The sequence below is a fragment of the Scyliorhinus canicula genome, chromosome 18 (assembly GCF_902713615.1).
Source record: "Scyliorhinus canicula chromosome 18, sScyCan1.1, whole genome shotgun sequence".
Classification (NCBI taxonomy): domain Eukaryota; kingdom Metazoa; phylum Chordata; class Chondrichthyes; order Carcharhiniformes; family Scyliorhinidae; genus Scyliorhinus; species Scyliorhinus canicula.
This window is the reverse complement of record NC_052163.1, coordinates 48,553,573-48,570,670: the sequence shown is the minus strand read 5'-3', so window position 1 is coordinate 48,570,670 and position 17,098 is coordinate 48,553,573. Positions and strand designations below refer to the sequence as shown.

The 17,098-nt window shown below is 44.7% G+C and overlaps 1 protein-coding gene across 2 annotated transcripts in view; it reads right to left on the bottom strand.

The window, feature by feature from the left end:
- Nucleotides 1–13,612, bottom strand: part of wdr45b (WD repeat domain 45B) — a 57,954-nt gene extending 44,342 nt beyond the window's left edge. Inside the window, exon 1 of one of the 2 annotated variants that reach the window (XM_038776942.1) lies at nt 13,309–13,612. In XM_038776942.1, the coding sequence (XP_038632870.1) occupies nt 13,309–13,375 (67 nt within the window). In that variant the 5' untranslated portion in view covers nt 13,376–13,612. The remainder of the gene's footprint in view (nt 1–13,308) is intronic. The other variant, XM_038776941.1, reaches the window with a different exon arrangement.
- Between the last annotated feature and the right edge of the window lie 3,486 nt (nt 13,613–17,098).

Sequence of the window (17,098 nt, the reverse complement as noted above, 5' to 3'; positions counted from 1 at the left end):
ACAGACCTCAACAGATTTGTTTCAAATGTGAATCAAATAGTGAAATATACTGCTCGCCCCTCAAGTCACATTCAATTACATTAATAATTCTATTTACACAACCAGTTTACATAAATATGAAACATTTCACAAAATAATTTTTCATTGCAATCACAAAACTGATACAAAATATAATATTTCACCACAAACCCCATATAAGTAGACAAAAATGTGGAATACATCAAAGGTTTTGCCAATACAAAAGTCAGAAAACAGCAATCACCACATTGCTCAGTGTAAACTTACCTTGAGCAAATAGTGGAAGCGATTTAGTAATAGATGATGCATTAGTGTTGTTCAATATGTCACCAGCAACTTGCATTTATATTGTGTCTTTAACATAGGAAAATGTTTTTACAATGCTTCGCAAGTGCGTCACAATTAGCCACTGATGACTAGCTGGAAATCCAGACGTAGATAGATTAATAAGAGATCTTGTTTATTGGGCATATGATTTCAATACTTATTCATTTGCATGGTGCACGCTTGTGTACTTAAACTCTTCTCAGAAATGCTGATCAAATGGAACTGAACATCTTATACCTTCACCTCCTTTAGTATGATGCACTAAAAGATATGCTGGCCACACCCCAAGAATGAATATATACGTAGATCAAGGCCAGCATTCAAAACATCAGTGCTGTCCTATTGTTTTACAGTACGATAAGTCAGTGTCTCATATTCAAACTCAAAAATGAAACAGGGCCACTCTGAAAACCTGCATAAACATTCCATCAAATGAAGAATACAAATATTATTTCACTGCTGATTAAAAAATTATATATCTTAACAAGCTGAAGATAAACATTCTTCTTCCCTTACTCTCCCATTTCCCCCCCCCCACCACCACCAAATTAAAACATACTATTCTTCACATCTCTAGTGAACAAGCAGCTCCATGAATGAATACATATGTTGGTAACCTGTTGTTTGAGGTCTGCACTACACATTTCCAAGCTCATAAATTGACTGCCATTGACTGTTTACCAATTCCCAAAGATGCCAAATAGCACTGCAGATGGGTTCCTTTTCCAAGTAGCCCCTTGCTAATTCAAATAGACTCAAAATTGAGGGCTCTGCAAAGGAAATGGCAAGATCTTCCACAAAGGTTGGGCTTTTAAATTTTATATACTAATTACTTGCTGAGATTTGAAAGAAAGCTCAATTTTGAAACAACTTTCCTATTACGATAAACAGCAACTTCCAAAAACAGTTACATTGCCTGCATTTGTTACGCACAATTGTTTCTCAACTATTTGGGGCAGCAGGGTAGCATGGTGGTTAGCATAAATGCTTCACAGCTCCAGGGTCCCAGGTTCGATTCCCGGCTGGGTCACTGTCTGTGTGGAGTCTGCACGTCCTCCCCCTGTGTGCGTGGGTTTCCTCCGGGTGCTCCGGTTTCCTCCCACAGTCCAAAGATGTGCGGGTTAGGTGGATTGGCCATTCTAAATTGCCCGTAGTGTCCTAATAAAAGTAAGGTTAAGGGGGGGTTGTTGGGTTACGGGTATAGAGTGGATACGTGGGTTTGAGTAGGGTGATCATGGCTCGGCACAACATTGAGGGCCGAAGGGCCTGTTCTGTGCTGTACTGTTCTATGTTCTATGTTCTATTTTTGCTGACTAGTTTATGCATGTCAGGGATTTTAATTTAACTTACGTGGCTAGTAATCACAAAATATTTCCTATATTTAATGAAACAGCCCAATTAACCCTACAGTTGAAACAAAAATAATTCAAAATAACCTCTCAAAAGTGAGAACGATATGGAATTATATCAATGTGTTCAATATGGGCTTAAACTCTTTGTTATCTTAGAACTACAAAAAAGCACTCATGGTGAACAGCTAACAATGTAATAATTCAAGAATATATATTACATAACAGAATGCAATTGGAAGAGGGAAGCAAATAAAATGCCACTAAGTATTACACATTCTTGAATCATATCAACCCAGTAGTCGGCAACCTACAAGCCCTGGGGCATATATATATATACGGCCCATCAGGTCGACCCACAAGATATTTTCACGTGCAGGGTTGTGACATTGTGCTGATTTCCATGTGCATAGTTTTTTTCTATCAGCATGATTGAAGTGATACTCCCGTTAAGCAAGGAAAAGTGCAGTGAGGTGCACGCCGATTGCATAGAACATTGACTGTGGGAGCCGTGCACTCCCTCTTTGTCCGTTCAAAGTTGATCCTAGTTCTATTCACATTTACATGATTTAACATTTTCTAAGGGTTGTTTTGAAATATTCAGCATTTATTTAACCTTGTTTATGGAGTCATGGTTAGTGAACAAGCCTGCTTTTAATCTTGCAGCCCACCGAGATTGATTCGTAATCCTTTTGTTTTTGCCTAATAAAAACTATCAATCCAGAAAATTTTAATTTCTACATCTACAGGATTTTGGGCAAGAGCTCCAGATTTCTTTAATACTGGATAAAGAAGAGTGCTTACTGATTTCACTGGAAGATTTTATTTCCCAACCAGAGAAAATATTTTTGCCACTGAATAGTTTTAAACATCTTGCATTTATGAAGCACCTTTAATGGAGCAAAATTTCTCAAGGCCTTTTACAAGGGGGTAAACAAATCAATTCGACATTGAGCCACATAATGAGACATCAGGACAGGTGACTAATCGTTTAGTTCAAGATCGGTTTAAAAGAGTGCTTACAAGGAAAGAGGTGGAAAGGTTTAAGGAACGAATTTCAGAGCCTTTAAGCTGCCTACTGGGGAGCAGTGAAAATTGGAGATGTCCAGGTCCAGAATCAGTGGAGCAAACAGAGATTTGGGAGAATTGTAAAGACACAGGGTGTCCCAGAGTCAGTGAGGGACAAATGAGTGAAAACCTGCATATCCTGTGGCAAATCCACACAATGTTTGGGGAAAAATTAGTCATAGTGAGCATAGCAGCGAACCGGATTTGACACATAACAGACTATTGTACTTTTCATTCCTCCATATACAAATAATATTTTACAATTCTGATTGAGCAAAACAAATGTTTTTGAAAATTGAATGAGTTATTCAAATTTTTTTAAATACAAGATCAATACTATGGAAAAAAGTATACTGGATAACTCAAATAAATTGGCATTTGCATTGTTGTAATTCGTTATCAATTGTTCCAAGTTACTGTGTGTCAGAACCTTTGCAGAGTGACTGGCCATAAATACCTGGCATTTTTCAATGATGGTAGGCTCTTGCGGATCAATGAATTTATTTGTTTTTCTGGCTGTGATACTTACAATCTGTCACCTCTGACAGACACATGCAAGTGGAAAACATTGTGTGTGTGTCTGTGTGTGTGTGGGGGGGGGGGGGGGGGGGGGGGGTGAAGGAGGAGGAGGGGGAGAGAGAAGAGGAGAACAACCTCCCCAGATAGGAATATCGTTGCTCACTGGAACAGCGATTCAAAGATTCCTTTAGATGGGTCCCCTGTTGTCTTTCCACACTCGCGTTCCTTTTACAGGGTTGCTTACATGATTAGAATTTCAATTCGCTCATACTTTGGTTTCCCTGGACTGCACGCTGTTCAAGTTGGTAAAGTGATGCTCATTCAAAAAAGAAAACAAACAATGGATTTCATATAGTTTCTTTGTTGTACATTGCATGCATCCATACCCTCAGGACAGTGTATTGGTTTGAGAATTACGAAATGCAAAAGTTTTAGATTGATTTATCCCCTTTGGAGTGTCAATTGTTACACACATTTTAATAAAAATCTACATTTCCATCATGTTGCCTCTTCACTGCAACCTTTCCAATCCTGCATTCTCGACCCTCATATTCAGCTTAAAGCCCATTTATAGATGGCAATAGTCGGCTACAACGAGATCATGTATAGTTTGATTTTAAAATGGCAAGTTAATTGGTAATGTGTAAAATGTTCAAAATGAGTTAAACAAAACTGAATGCGATCAGATAATTGCAATGGAACAACAACCACATTTCACAGATGGCAAATACAGCAGTTTAAGCAGATAGCGGAATGATAAATCACCTGCAAGAATCTCGGCAATGGATTAACTTCTTTCTTTACAAAGAAGACATTAAAATAGATTTCCCTTATTAATGCAATGCTGCAATTCCACAAACAACTGCCCCAATATCAGCAAACACATTTCAGCAATTTATTTAAATGAAGTGCAAGATATCCTTTAATTATGCTGCTAAGAGGCCACGTGCACCATTATTTTTCCTTGCATGTGACATTGGTGTGGTAACAGGGTATAAAACCAGAAAACTGATGATTATCATTAATTACAATCACAGGCTCGGCACCAAACACCATTTTTAAAAAAAATTAGTTTAGGTAAGCCCTTCAGAGGGATAGTGCAAATTAAGGTACAGCAGTTAGTGGCATAACTCACTGTTGTTTCTTAGAACCTTCACATGTAAACAATTGTATGTACCATGAACATATTACAATGGTACAGGTCTTTAGCAAATTCAAGTTGTTGCCCCTCCCACTGTTGAAAGCAAGTAATAGCAAGATGAACAAAGCGAGATTTAGTTTTGTTTTACATTTGCACTGGATTCAACTCTGTAGCAAAAAGCACTATGGTATGCAGGCAGCCTATTTTTTTTAAAAGGACAAACTTCAACTACATGTGAAGATTCAAACCCTTCAGCAGTGAGTCGTTTTTTGTACAGGTAATGTTTTAAAAAAAACATTGGCATGCATAGCAAGTGCATGACTAAGGGATACATGGGTAAGGATACATTTATTAAAAAGGTAGAAATAAATTTGAATTATCTCAATCCTAAATCCTGTCAGAACATTGTTACTGGTGTATTAGTTGCGGTTGCTACAACACTTTACAATTCTGATCCGCTGTTGTCTAAAACAATCCCGCAACTGATTTTCTTTGTATACATCTCACCGAACATGTGACACTGAGAATAGGAACACTCAAAAACAGCATTTCCCATTTGTGATACCATTAGAACACTGCTGGTGTGCAGCAGTCTGGAAAGCAAAAAAGCAACTTAAAACAGCATTTTGTATAAAAATATCTCCTTTTATGATAGCTGAATGCACCCCTTTAACACTAAACTGGGAAACATTTGGAGTCTGAAAGGCAAGCAGATGAACACAAGAAATTTCTATACACAGATTACAATGGATGTCTTTAGGGAATTGGGGTGTCCAAGAGACAAATCAATTACAATGGCAAACCCAAAATTCAATCATATATAATAAACACTGCACTGACATTTTCAACGAAATGAGGGCAGTTTGAATTGATGCCATGCTATTTCCTTTGAAAAAGTGAATGGGACATGGTTAAGATTTGAAACCAGAGGTTTTATATCATTTAGGTTTAATCACTCAAACTAGAGAGATAGTGGCGTAGCAGTAATATCACTGAACTAATAATTCAATAGGTCCAAGCTAATGTGCTGTGGGCAAGGGTTGAAATCCCATTAGAAAATTTGTGGAATTGAGATTCAACTAATAAATCCCAAGCTGGTCTCAGTAATGGGGACCATGAGAACTCTCATTAATTGTTGTAAAAACACATCTGGTTCATTATCGTCCTCTGGTCTGGCCGACATGTGACTTCAGGCCCACAACAATGCTGTTGACTATCAACTACCCTCTGAAATGGCCAAGCAAATCACTCCATTCAAGGGCAATTTGTGATGGGCAACAAGGGACGATTCTCAGTTGTATCAAACCACTTGAAAGCCTAAAAGGAATGAAACTGGACAAACCACACAGCATCAACCAAGGCAGCAGACATGCGAATGGCAAACTCAGCACTGTCAACCCTGCAAAATTCCCCTTGCTGACATCTGGTAGCTTGCGCTAAATTTGGGAGAGCTCTCTTACAGACGGGAGAGCTGTGTCACAGACTAGTCGAGCTCACGGGATCGTATCTTGTAGATATCGTCCTGGACAACACCACCAAAGAGTATGTATGCACTGTGCCACTGCCAGGACAGACCCAGCAGAGGTGGCGGCACAGTCAGAACGGAGTTGTCTGGGAAAAGGAATTGTCTGGAAGTCCTCAACATAGACTCTGAACCCTGTGAAGTCTCCTGGCATCAAGTCAAACATGACCCTGCTGATTACCACATACTGAATCAGTCCTCCTCCATGTTCAACATCACTTGGAAGAACCAGAGGGTGCCAAGGGTGGCTGGGGACTTAATGTTCACCACAAAGAATGGCTTGGTTGCACCAGTGCAGGCCAAACTGGTAGAGTCCGAAAGAACATAGCTGCTAGACTGGGTCTGCAGCAGGTGGTTAGGGAACCGACAAGACGGAAAATATACTTGAGTTCATCTTCAGCCTGCATGCAGAAGATGCATCTGTCATGACAGTATTGGTAGGCGAGACGACCGCAGAGTCTTTGTGGAGACACAGTTCAGTCTTCCCATTTAGGATACCCTCCATCGTATTGTGTGACATGACCACTATGCTAAATGGGACAGATGATGAACAGATCTAGCAATCCAAGACTGGTCAACCATGAGGTACTCAAGGCCATCAACAGAATTGTACTCTAGCAACCTCTACCATTAATACCAAGCAAAGGGATCAATCTGGTTCAATTTAGAGTGCAGGAGGGCATACCAGGAGCAGCACCAGACTTAAGCAATGCCATAACCAACAGATCAGATCTAAGCTCGGAGTCCTGCCATATCCTGTCATGAATGGTGATAGACAATTAAACTCATTGCAGGATGAAGATCCACAAATAACCCCACCTTCAATGATGGGGGAGCCCAGCATTCAGTGCAAAAGATACGGCTGAAGCATTTGCAATAGTGTTCAACCAAAAGGGCCAAGTGGATGATCCATCTCAGCCTCCTCTGGCAGGTCCCCAGCATCAAAGTTGTCCGTCTTCAGCCCATTCAATTCACTTAATCTGTAAAGTGATGGAAGGGGGTCATCAACAGTGCTGTAAAGTGGCACTTGCTTAGTAATAGCCTGCTCGCTGGTTCTCAGTGTTGGATCCACCAGGGCGACTCAGCTCCTGTTCCAAACATGGACAAAAGAGCTGAATTCCAGAGGCGAGCAGAGAGTGACTGCCCTTGACTTAAGGCAGCATTTAATGGAGTATGGCATCCAAAAGCCCTAGCAAAACTGGAGTCAATGAGAATCAGAGGGAAAATACTCGACTGGTGGGAAATATACCTAGCCCAAAGGAAAATCGTTGTAGCGATTGGAGGTCAATCATCTCAGTTCCAGGACATCACTGCAGGGTTCCTCAGCTCAAACATCTTCATTGTTGTGTCAGAAGTGGGGGATGTTCACATGATGGTTGCACAATGTTAAACGCCATTTGCGACTCCTCAAACACTGAAGCAGTCCAGTCCCAATGAAATAAGATCTGGACAATATCCAGCTTGGGCAGACAAGTGACATGTAACATTCACACCACACAAGTTCTAAGCAGTGACTATCTACAACAAGAGAGAATCTAACCATCACCCCTTGAAAATCAATAGCAGGGCAGCACGGTGGCGCAGTCGTACAACCACTGCCTCACGACGCCAAAAAATCAGGTTCGATCTTGGCTCTGGGTCACTGTCCCTGTGGAGTTTGCACATTCTCCCAGTGTTTGCTTGGGTCTCACCCCCACAATCCAAAAGATGTGCAGGGTAGGTGAATTGGCCAGGCTAAATTGCCCCTTAATTGGAAAGAAATAATTGGACACTCCAAACCGTCACTGAATCCCCCCCCCCCCCCCCCCCCCCCCCAGTCAACGTCCTGGGGGTTACCATTGACTAGAAACTGAATTGGACTAGTTATATAAAATATTGTGGCTACAAGAGCAGGTCAAAGTCCTGGAATCCTGTGGCGTGTAACTCAACTCCTGACCCCTCAAAGTCCGTCCATCATCTACAAAGCACAAGTCAGGAGTGAGATGGAATACTCCCCACTTGCCTGGAAGGGTACAGCTCCAACAACGAGAAGCTGGGCACCATCCTGGACAGCCTGTTTGATTGGTATCCGACTGACAAACATTCACTCTCTCCACCACCGACGCACATCGGTGAGTCAAAAAGATAAAGCCTGACCCTAACTAGCACAACCGATCCCAAAGCAAAAATCCTACCTTATCATGGAGATTTTAATCATCTGATTGTTTAAAATCCACTCTGGCCAAGCAACCAGAAGTGTACAGACTTTAAAAGTGCCAATGATTCACTGCACCAGTCTTTGTGCTAAGATCTGCTATGGCTGGCTGGTCACATGTGGGAAACCTAGGTCATTTACACTGGCAAAAGCACTGACTGAATTAAAGCAGAGTCATTCTACCTGACAAAAAAAGTTACATTTCTGTTGTTCGGCAGTTCAACCTCTTAACATAGATTATCCAAATAATACACGGTCAACTGCTTCTTCAAGCACTGCATGAAATTGTAATTACTTTTCCAATTTCACAAAAGGTTCATTTTTAGTGCCAATCTTATTACCTATTATTTGTAATTTTAGAATTTAAGTAATTACACAGAAGAACAGGGATGGGGTATGAGGCTGAAGGAATCAATGAATACCGTATATTTGACAGGAGTGTGATTTTTCTTTTTTTAAAACAAAAACAGATCACTCATTTCTGATGAGACTCACTTTCAATTTTAAATATTACCCATTTGATTTATCTCATCAGTTTTACATCATAAGCTTCACTTTCAACATTTCCCGAGTTACGACAGCCATCTCCGGCCACACAATCTATGAAGAGGAATCCACGGATCATCGGGAAGCTGTACTTTCACACAGGTGCAAGTAGTTTAATTCTTGCTGAGCACACAAGACAAACATTGCATTCATGGACGGGTAGGGTTCACTCAAAGAAGGCACCCTAGTTAGTACCAGATATCTCATTGCTTTTTAAAGCCAGATCCATCAATATGCAGTGAGCGGGGGACAGAGTAATCATGGTAATCAACTGCCATGTAGGGCCAGTATATCTCAGTTGGCTGGAGCTAATTGTGATGCAGTGTGAAGCCAACTGCGCAGGTTCAATTCCCATACTGGCGGAGGTTATTCATCAAGGCCCCGCCGCCTCAACCTTGCCTTGCACCCGAGCTGTGGTGATCCTGAGGTTAAATCACCACCAGTCAGCCAATGCTGGGACCATGGCACCTCTTATTTCAACTGTCCCTCACTGAGACTGTTTGTCCCATGTCGCATATGGAATCATTTTGACCCATAATTATAGGATACCCATGGGAGGCTCCAGGGTGAGCTTGGGTGATTAGAGTGGAACTCTAAGTGAATGAATCAGCCAGAGATTTTAATGTTATGAAAAATGAAAATGAAAATGAAAATGAAAATGAAATGAAATGAAATGAAAATCGCTTATTGTCACGAGTAGGCTTCAAATGAAGTTACTGTGAAAAGCCCCTAGTCGCCACATTCCGGCGCCTGTTCGGGGAGGCTGTTACGGGAATCGAACCGTGCTGCTGGCCTGCTTGGTCTGCTTTCAAAGCCAGCGATTTAGCTGTGTGCTAAACAGCCCCTGTGACAGTGGATCATAAGAAATAAGAACAGGAGTGGACCATTTGGCCCCTCGAGGCTGCTCTGGAATTTAATGGCTCCAATTGTGACTTTAACTCCACTTTCCTGCCTGCCCCACATAACCCTCAACTCCACCGAGGAACAAAAACCTGTCAAGCTCAGCCTTAAATATATTCAATTCAGTGCCCCAGCTTCCACTGCTTTCACAGAAGACAGCTCCAAAGGCCTGAGAGAGAAATTCCTCATCTCCAAATAAATTGGAAGTTTTAGTTGATTTTAATCTCCTCACCACCCGCTCTCATGTTGAAATCCTCCCCGCCCCACTCTCAAGCTTGCCAAACACCAGGGTGCCCAACTATTCGGAAAGAAATTAAGGGACACTTCGACCCTGGGAACAAATTGTTGGGAGTCATGATTACCCAAAGATGTGGGCTGGCGGATTTCAACATGGCAGGGTGCTTAAATGGACAACTTCCAAATAATCTCATTGAATGGCAACATCATTATCTCTCTGCTGGCCAACTCACACACGCGAATCACTCAAAACACACCCTGAGGACTCCCGGAAACAGTCGCCTGCAGGCTGCCCCAGAAATATGGCACCCCTTAAGGGACATGGGGCAGTCTGAAGGCTCAATCATTTAAAAAAAACAAGATAGTTGGCCATCCTGCCAAACACCAACACTTCCTCACGGTCACCGTCACCCCCTGAGAAAGCAGTGTGCGTCTTGGACATGGGCCTCAGTCACACCTGCTCCTGGGAGTCAGGACAGAGATGCGGGGTCAGTCGCCTCCCCTTCCCCAGCCCAAGCCTTAGGGTCTGGGACTGAGCAGAGCATTCGGATCCGGCCCCCACCCGTGTCCCCCCCCAACCCACTCCGCACACTCTTTCCCGGCCCCCACCCGTGTCCCCCCCCCCCCCCCCCCCAACCCACTCCGCACACTCTTTCCCGGCCCCCACCCGTGTCCCCCCCTCCCAACCCACTCCGCACACTCTTTCCCGGCCCCCACCCGTGTCCCCCCCCCCCCCCCCCAACCCACTCCGCACACTCTTTCCCGGCCCCCACCCGTGTCCCCCCCCCCCTCCGCACACTCTTTCCCGGCCCCCACGTGTCTCCCCCCCCCCTCCCAACCCACTCCGCACACTCTTTCCCGGCCCCCACCCGTGTCCCCCCCTCCCAACCCACTCCGCACACTCTTTCCCAGCCCCCACCCGTGTCCCCCACCCTCCCAACCCACTCCGCACACTCTTTCCCGGCCCCCACCCGTGTCCCCCCGCCTCCCAACCCACTCCGCACACTCTTTCCCAGCCCCCACCCGTGTCCCCCCCCCTCCCAACCCACTCCGCACACTCTTTCCCGGCCCCCACCCGTGTCCCCCCGCCTCCCAACCCACTCCGCACACTCTTTCCCAGCCCCCACCCATGTCTCTCCCCCCCCCCCCCCCCCCCTCCCAACCCACTCCGCACACTCTTTCCCGGCCCCCTCCTCCAACAACAACCCACTCTTTCCCAGCCCCCTCCTCCTCCTCCAACAACAACAACAACCCACTCTTTCCCGGCCCCATCCTCCTCCTACAACAACAACAACAACAACAACAACAACAACAACAACAACAACAACCCACTTTCCTGGCCCCCTCCTCCAACAATAACAACCCACTCTTTTCCGTCCCCCTCCTCCAACAACAACCCACTCTTTCCCGGCCCCCTCCTCCAACAATAATGACCCACTCTTTCCCGGCCCCCTCCTCCAACAACAATGACCCACTCTTTACCGGCCCCCTCCCCCTCCCCCTCCCCCTCCTCCTCCAACAACCCACACTCTTTCCCCCCATCTCCTCCTCCTCCAACAACCCACACTCTTTCCCCCCATCTCCTCCTCCTCCAACAACCCACTCTTTCCCCCCATCTCCTCCTCCTCCAACAACCCACTCTTTCCCCCCATCTCCTCCTCCTCCAACAACAACCCACACTCTTTCCCCCCATCTCCTCCTCCTCCAACAACAACCCACACTCTTTCCCCCCATCTCCTCCTCCTCCAACAACAAACCACACTCTTTCCCCCATCTCCTCCTCCTCCTCCAACAACCCACACTCTTTCCCCCATCTCCTCCTCCTCCAACAACAACCCACACTCTTTCCCCCTCCTCCAACAACCCACACTTTCGCCCTCCTCCTCCAACAACCCACTCTTTCCCCCCTCCTCCTCCACCAACCACCCACTCTTTCCCCCCCCATCTCCTCCTCCTACAACCCACACTCTTTCCCCCCTCCTCCAACAACCCACTCTTTTCCCCCCTCCTCCTCCTCCAACAATCCACACTTCCCCCCTCCTCCTCCAACAACAACCCACACTCCCTCCTCCTCCAACAACAACCCACACTCTTTCCCCTCCTCCAACAACAACCCACACTCTTTCCCCTCCTCCAACAACAACCCACACTCTTTCCCCTCCTCCAACAACAACCCACACTCTTTCCCCTCCTCCAACAACAACCCACACTCTTTCCCCTCCTCCAACAACCCACACTCTTTCCCCTCCTCCAACAACAACCCACACTCTTTCCCCTCCTCCAACAACCCACACTCTTTCCCCTCCTCCAACAACAACCCACACTCTTTCCCCCTCCTCCAACAACCCACACTTTCGCCCTCCTCCTCCAACAACCCACTCTTTCCCCCCTCCTCCTCCACCAACCACCCACTCTTTCCCCCCCCATCTCCTCCTCCTACAACCCACACTCTTTCCCCCCTCCTCCAACAACCCACTCTTTTCCCCCCTCCTCCTCCTCCAACAATCCACACTTCCCCCCTCCTCCTCCAACAACAACCCACACTCCCTCCTCCTCCAACAACAACCCACACTCTTTCCCCTCCTCCAACAACAACCCACACTCTTTCCCCTCCTCCAACAACCCACACTCTTTCCCCTCCTCCAACAACAACCCACACTCTTTCCCCTCCTCCAACAACAACCCACACTCTTTCCCCTCCTCCAACAACCCACACTCTTTCCCCTCCTCCAACAACAACCCACACTCTTTCCCCTCCTCCAACAACCCACACTCTTTCCCCTCCTCCAACAACAACCCACACTCTTTCCCCTCCTCCAACAACAACCCACACTCTTTCCCCTCCTCCAACAACAACCCACACTCTTTCCCCTCCTCCAACAACAACCCACACTCTTTCCCCTCCTCCAACAACCCACACTCTTTCCCCTCCTCCAACAACAACCCACACTCTTTCCCCTCCTCCAACAACAACCCACACTCTTTCCCCTCCTCCAACAACAACCCACACTCTTTCCCCTCCTCCAACAACAACCCACACTCTTTCCCCTCCTCCAACAACCCACACTCTTTCCCCTCCTCCAACAACAACCCACACTCTTTCCCCTCCTCCAACAACAACCCACACTCTTTCCCCTCCTCCAACAACAACCCACACTCTTTCCCCTCCTCCAACAGCAACCCACACTCTTTCCCCTCCTCCAACAACAACCCACACTCTTTCCCCTCCTCCAACAACAACCCACACTCTTTCCCCTCCTCCAACAACAACCCACACTCTTTCCCCTCCTCCAACAACAACCCACACTCTTTCCCCTCCTCCAACAACAACCCACACTCTTTCCCCTCCTCCAACAACAACCCACACTCCACTCCCCTCCTCCAACAACAACAACCCACACTCTTTCCCCTCCCCGGGTCAGCAGTACAACAGCCGCCGCCATGCAGCGGGCCTGAACCTGGTGGCGGTCCCGGGCCGGGCACTCACCGTGGTCCTGGTTGAAGCCGGCGTACAGCAGGCCGTTACCGTGCGGGTTAGCCGGCAGCAGATCCATCACCGTCCCCGCCTCTCCCTCCTCAGACCCGAGCGAGCTCCCGCTCACTTCCGGCGTCAGCCACTCATCCAGCACAACCAGTCAAATGCCGAGCCGCCAGGACATCCAAAGGAACACCGAGCTACTCGCTCCCTTTAAAAAGACAGTCACCGCATCTTGGAATTCTCGCTCATCTGAGTTCGAAGATGGAGTCTAATTGGATCCGCTTCAGCAGTATCAAAGAATTGTTAAAGCATAGAAGGAGGCCATTCAGCCCATCGAGTCTGTGCCAGCTCTCTGGATGAGCAATTCCCTTAGTGCCATTTCTCTGCCTTCCCCCTGTAATTCTGCACATTCTCCCTTTTCAGATCACAGTCTGATTCCATTTTGAATGTTTCCATTGGACATGCGTCCACCTCACTCTCAGATCATAACCGATCGCGACACAAAGCTTTTTCCTCATGTATATCGAATGATCACTTGACGACGCTGCAATGATATATATATGTATATATGTAGACAACTTGTGGTGAATCATAGTAGCGTAATTCACACTGTTATTACGTATGATGTACTATGTCTGTGTAAACTCAGCACACGAGCAGTTGTGCGGCTCTGCCCCTAGGGGGAGATGTACTGGGAGTGTACGGGAGTTTGTACTGGGCTCCACCCATGGCTCCTCCCACCAACTGGTTGTATAAAGCTTGGCAGTCTGAACCTGCCCGCCAGTTCATCTCGTCGCAGGCAGGCTCCGTTGTGAGATTATTAAAACCACTGTTCACTTCCAACCATGTGTCTTGTGAATTGATGGTCACATCGCAACTAAAGGGTTAATGATGACATCTCAGTGTGACAACCACTAGAGAGCAACACTAGATCCCACTATAAATGAGAATTCAAAGTAGCTTGAGTCTCTTCCAACAGGGAGAGACTAGACAGCAGAGTGTTAGAGAGATAGATCACTGTTTAACACATGTGGTTTAAATTAGTTAATACTTTAATATAGTTATAGTTCTGTCGAGTGTGCAAACTCAATATTAATCAATTTGTTATTCAATAAATCAGTTTTGCTTGACGTTAAAGATTGGTGATTTCTTCAGAATCAAACCATCAGACCGTTCTGGATTAAGAAGCAAAGAGTAATGATTTATTACCAAAGAGTAATATAACATGGTACCTGGTCATTGGCTGCTGAAAACTAAGAATCTATTCGACTAGAAAAGCATCATCTTCAAACTGCTGATCTTCAAAGAATCCAGGAACGATGGATAAAGCTCAAGCTCCTCGACACCTAAGGAGCATCGATAACTTAAATGTAAACTGCCGTTTGTTCAAACAGCAATTCTAAATTTAATTAGAAGCTTCTGACTTAACTAATGCATACGGTGCTCGTAAAATTACTCTCCTATTAACTATGGCTGGTCGACATGTAATTGAGATCTACAATTCTTTTCAGTACACGGCGGGTCAAGACAAAACATAGTCTGATGTAATTCTTGCAAAATACGATGGCCATTGTAAAATCCAAACTAATAAAACATTTCAGTGCTTCATATTTAGGAAGAGATTGCAAAACAAAGGTGAATTGTTTAAAAACTTTGTTACTGATCTGAGACTGCCAGCACAATCCTGTAATTTCTCCGTACTGAATGATTCTATGATTCGGGACCAAATAGTGTTTGGTATTAATGATAAACAGCTCAGAGAAAGATTACTTGGGCAAAAGGATCGAACTCTAGAAATCGCTATTGAAATGTGTCTTGTTCATCAACAATCAAAAAATCAGTATCATGAGTATTATCTCCGTGAAAAGGGCATGAAAATTCACCATGAGGATGAGTGTATTAAGGCAGTATCGCACTCTAACCCTGCACATGTGCACTTCGTGAAAAAATGAGAGACGGATGAAAGCTGATCTGCGCATGCGCGAAGAAGTGTTGTGGTTAATGACGTCAACATCATGACGTGTTCAAGGTATGGAACCTCCCACTTGCAAAAAAAAATGCCCCGCCAGAGGAAAACAACGCTCTCACTATGGCAAATTAAACCATTTTGCTGCTCAGTGCAGATCCTCACTCGCATTTAAATCTGCTAAACAGATTTCAAGACAGATTAATGTATGAAGTGTTGAATCCAAGGAAGAAGATTTAGAAGAGAATTTTTCAACTGAAACTGATGGTTACTCTCTGGTAAACACTTTCTTTGTAGGAACCATAGAGAATTTGATAACTCCACTGAAGTAACATCACCTCCTCAATTAATAAACTCCATAAATTCAGACACTAATGAAACACTGTTTTAAAAGTAAACAACTGTCCAATTAAATTCAAGTTGGATACAGGTACTTCAGCTAATATGCTTACAAAGCTTGATCTCACAAAGCTTAAGCAAACACTTAAAATACTTCCAGCGGCCTGTAGATTAAAAGACTACAATGGTAATTCAATCTCATCAATTGGATCATGCTATTTGATGGTTTTCATCAAGGATATTGCGACTTCACTAAGATTCAAGATTGTCAAGTCAGATAAATCATCACTCTTAGGTACATAAGCCTGCAAGGAATTAGACTTAATACAGTGAATTTATACTGGAACTTCGTCTCAACACATACTGCATGATGATATCCAATATCTTCCAAATAAATTTGGAATTGCTGTTGGAACAAACGCCAGTTTTCATTTAAACCAATATCCAGATGTCTTTAAAGGCATGGGTACCCTTCCATTCAAGTATAAGGTCTTGTAAAGAACGGATGCCAAACCTGTGGTACATCCTAGGAGAATTCCTGCTCCACTAAGAGAAAAATTAAAACTAGAATTAGAAAGGCTACAATAACAAGGAATAAATTCAAAAGTCACTGAACCAACTGATTGGGTTGGGTCAGTTCGATGGTTTGCATGAAGAAACCGTCAGGTCATCTACGGATATGTATGGATCCCAAGGATCTCAACAAGAACATCGTGAGGGACCACTGTCCCGTTCCAAAACAAGAAGAGATCACTAGCAAGATGGCAAATGCACGCATCTTCACCAAATTAGATGTGCGACCCGACACTGAGAAGATTGCAGCCATTCAGGGAATGACAGTCCCAGAGGACAATAATGTTCTGATAATCGACTATTACTCCAATTATCCAGAGGTCATGAAGCTACCAGATCTAACACCCAAATTTGTCATGAAAGCCAGAAAAGAAACATTCGCAAGACATGGAATACCTACCACTGTCATGTCAGACAATGGACTGTGTTTTGACAGCAACGAATGGACCGAGTTTTCACGACAATACAATTTTAAACATATTACATCAAGTCGAGATTACCCACAGACGAACAGGAAAATAGAAAAAGGAGTACACATAATAAAATAACTCATAAATAAAGCTTTGGATTCTGGGTCAGATATCCATCTTGAGCTTCTATGGTACAGAGCTACTCCTCTATCAACTGGACGATCACCGGTACAGGTGTTAATGAACAGAGATTTGAGAACAACATGACCATCAATGCAACTTCCAAATCCAGACCATGTGCCAGTGATACAGTAAATGATACAGCAACATGCTCGCCAACAAATGTACTATGACATGCATACAACCAAGCTGGAAATATTGCTTCCAGATGACACCTTCAGGATCAAGGTACCTGATAGAGATTGGTCTGCTCCTGCCAGAATCATCAAACAAGCAGCACCACGTTCGTACATAGTTATGACAACGGAAGGAAACATTCTTCAACTAAATC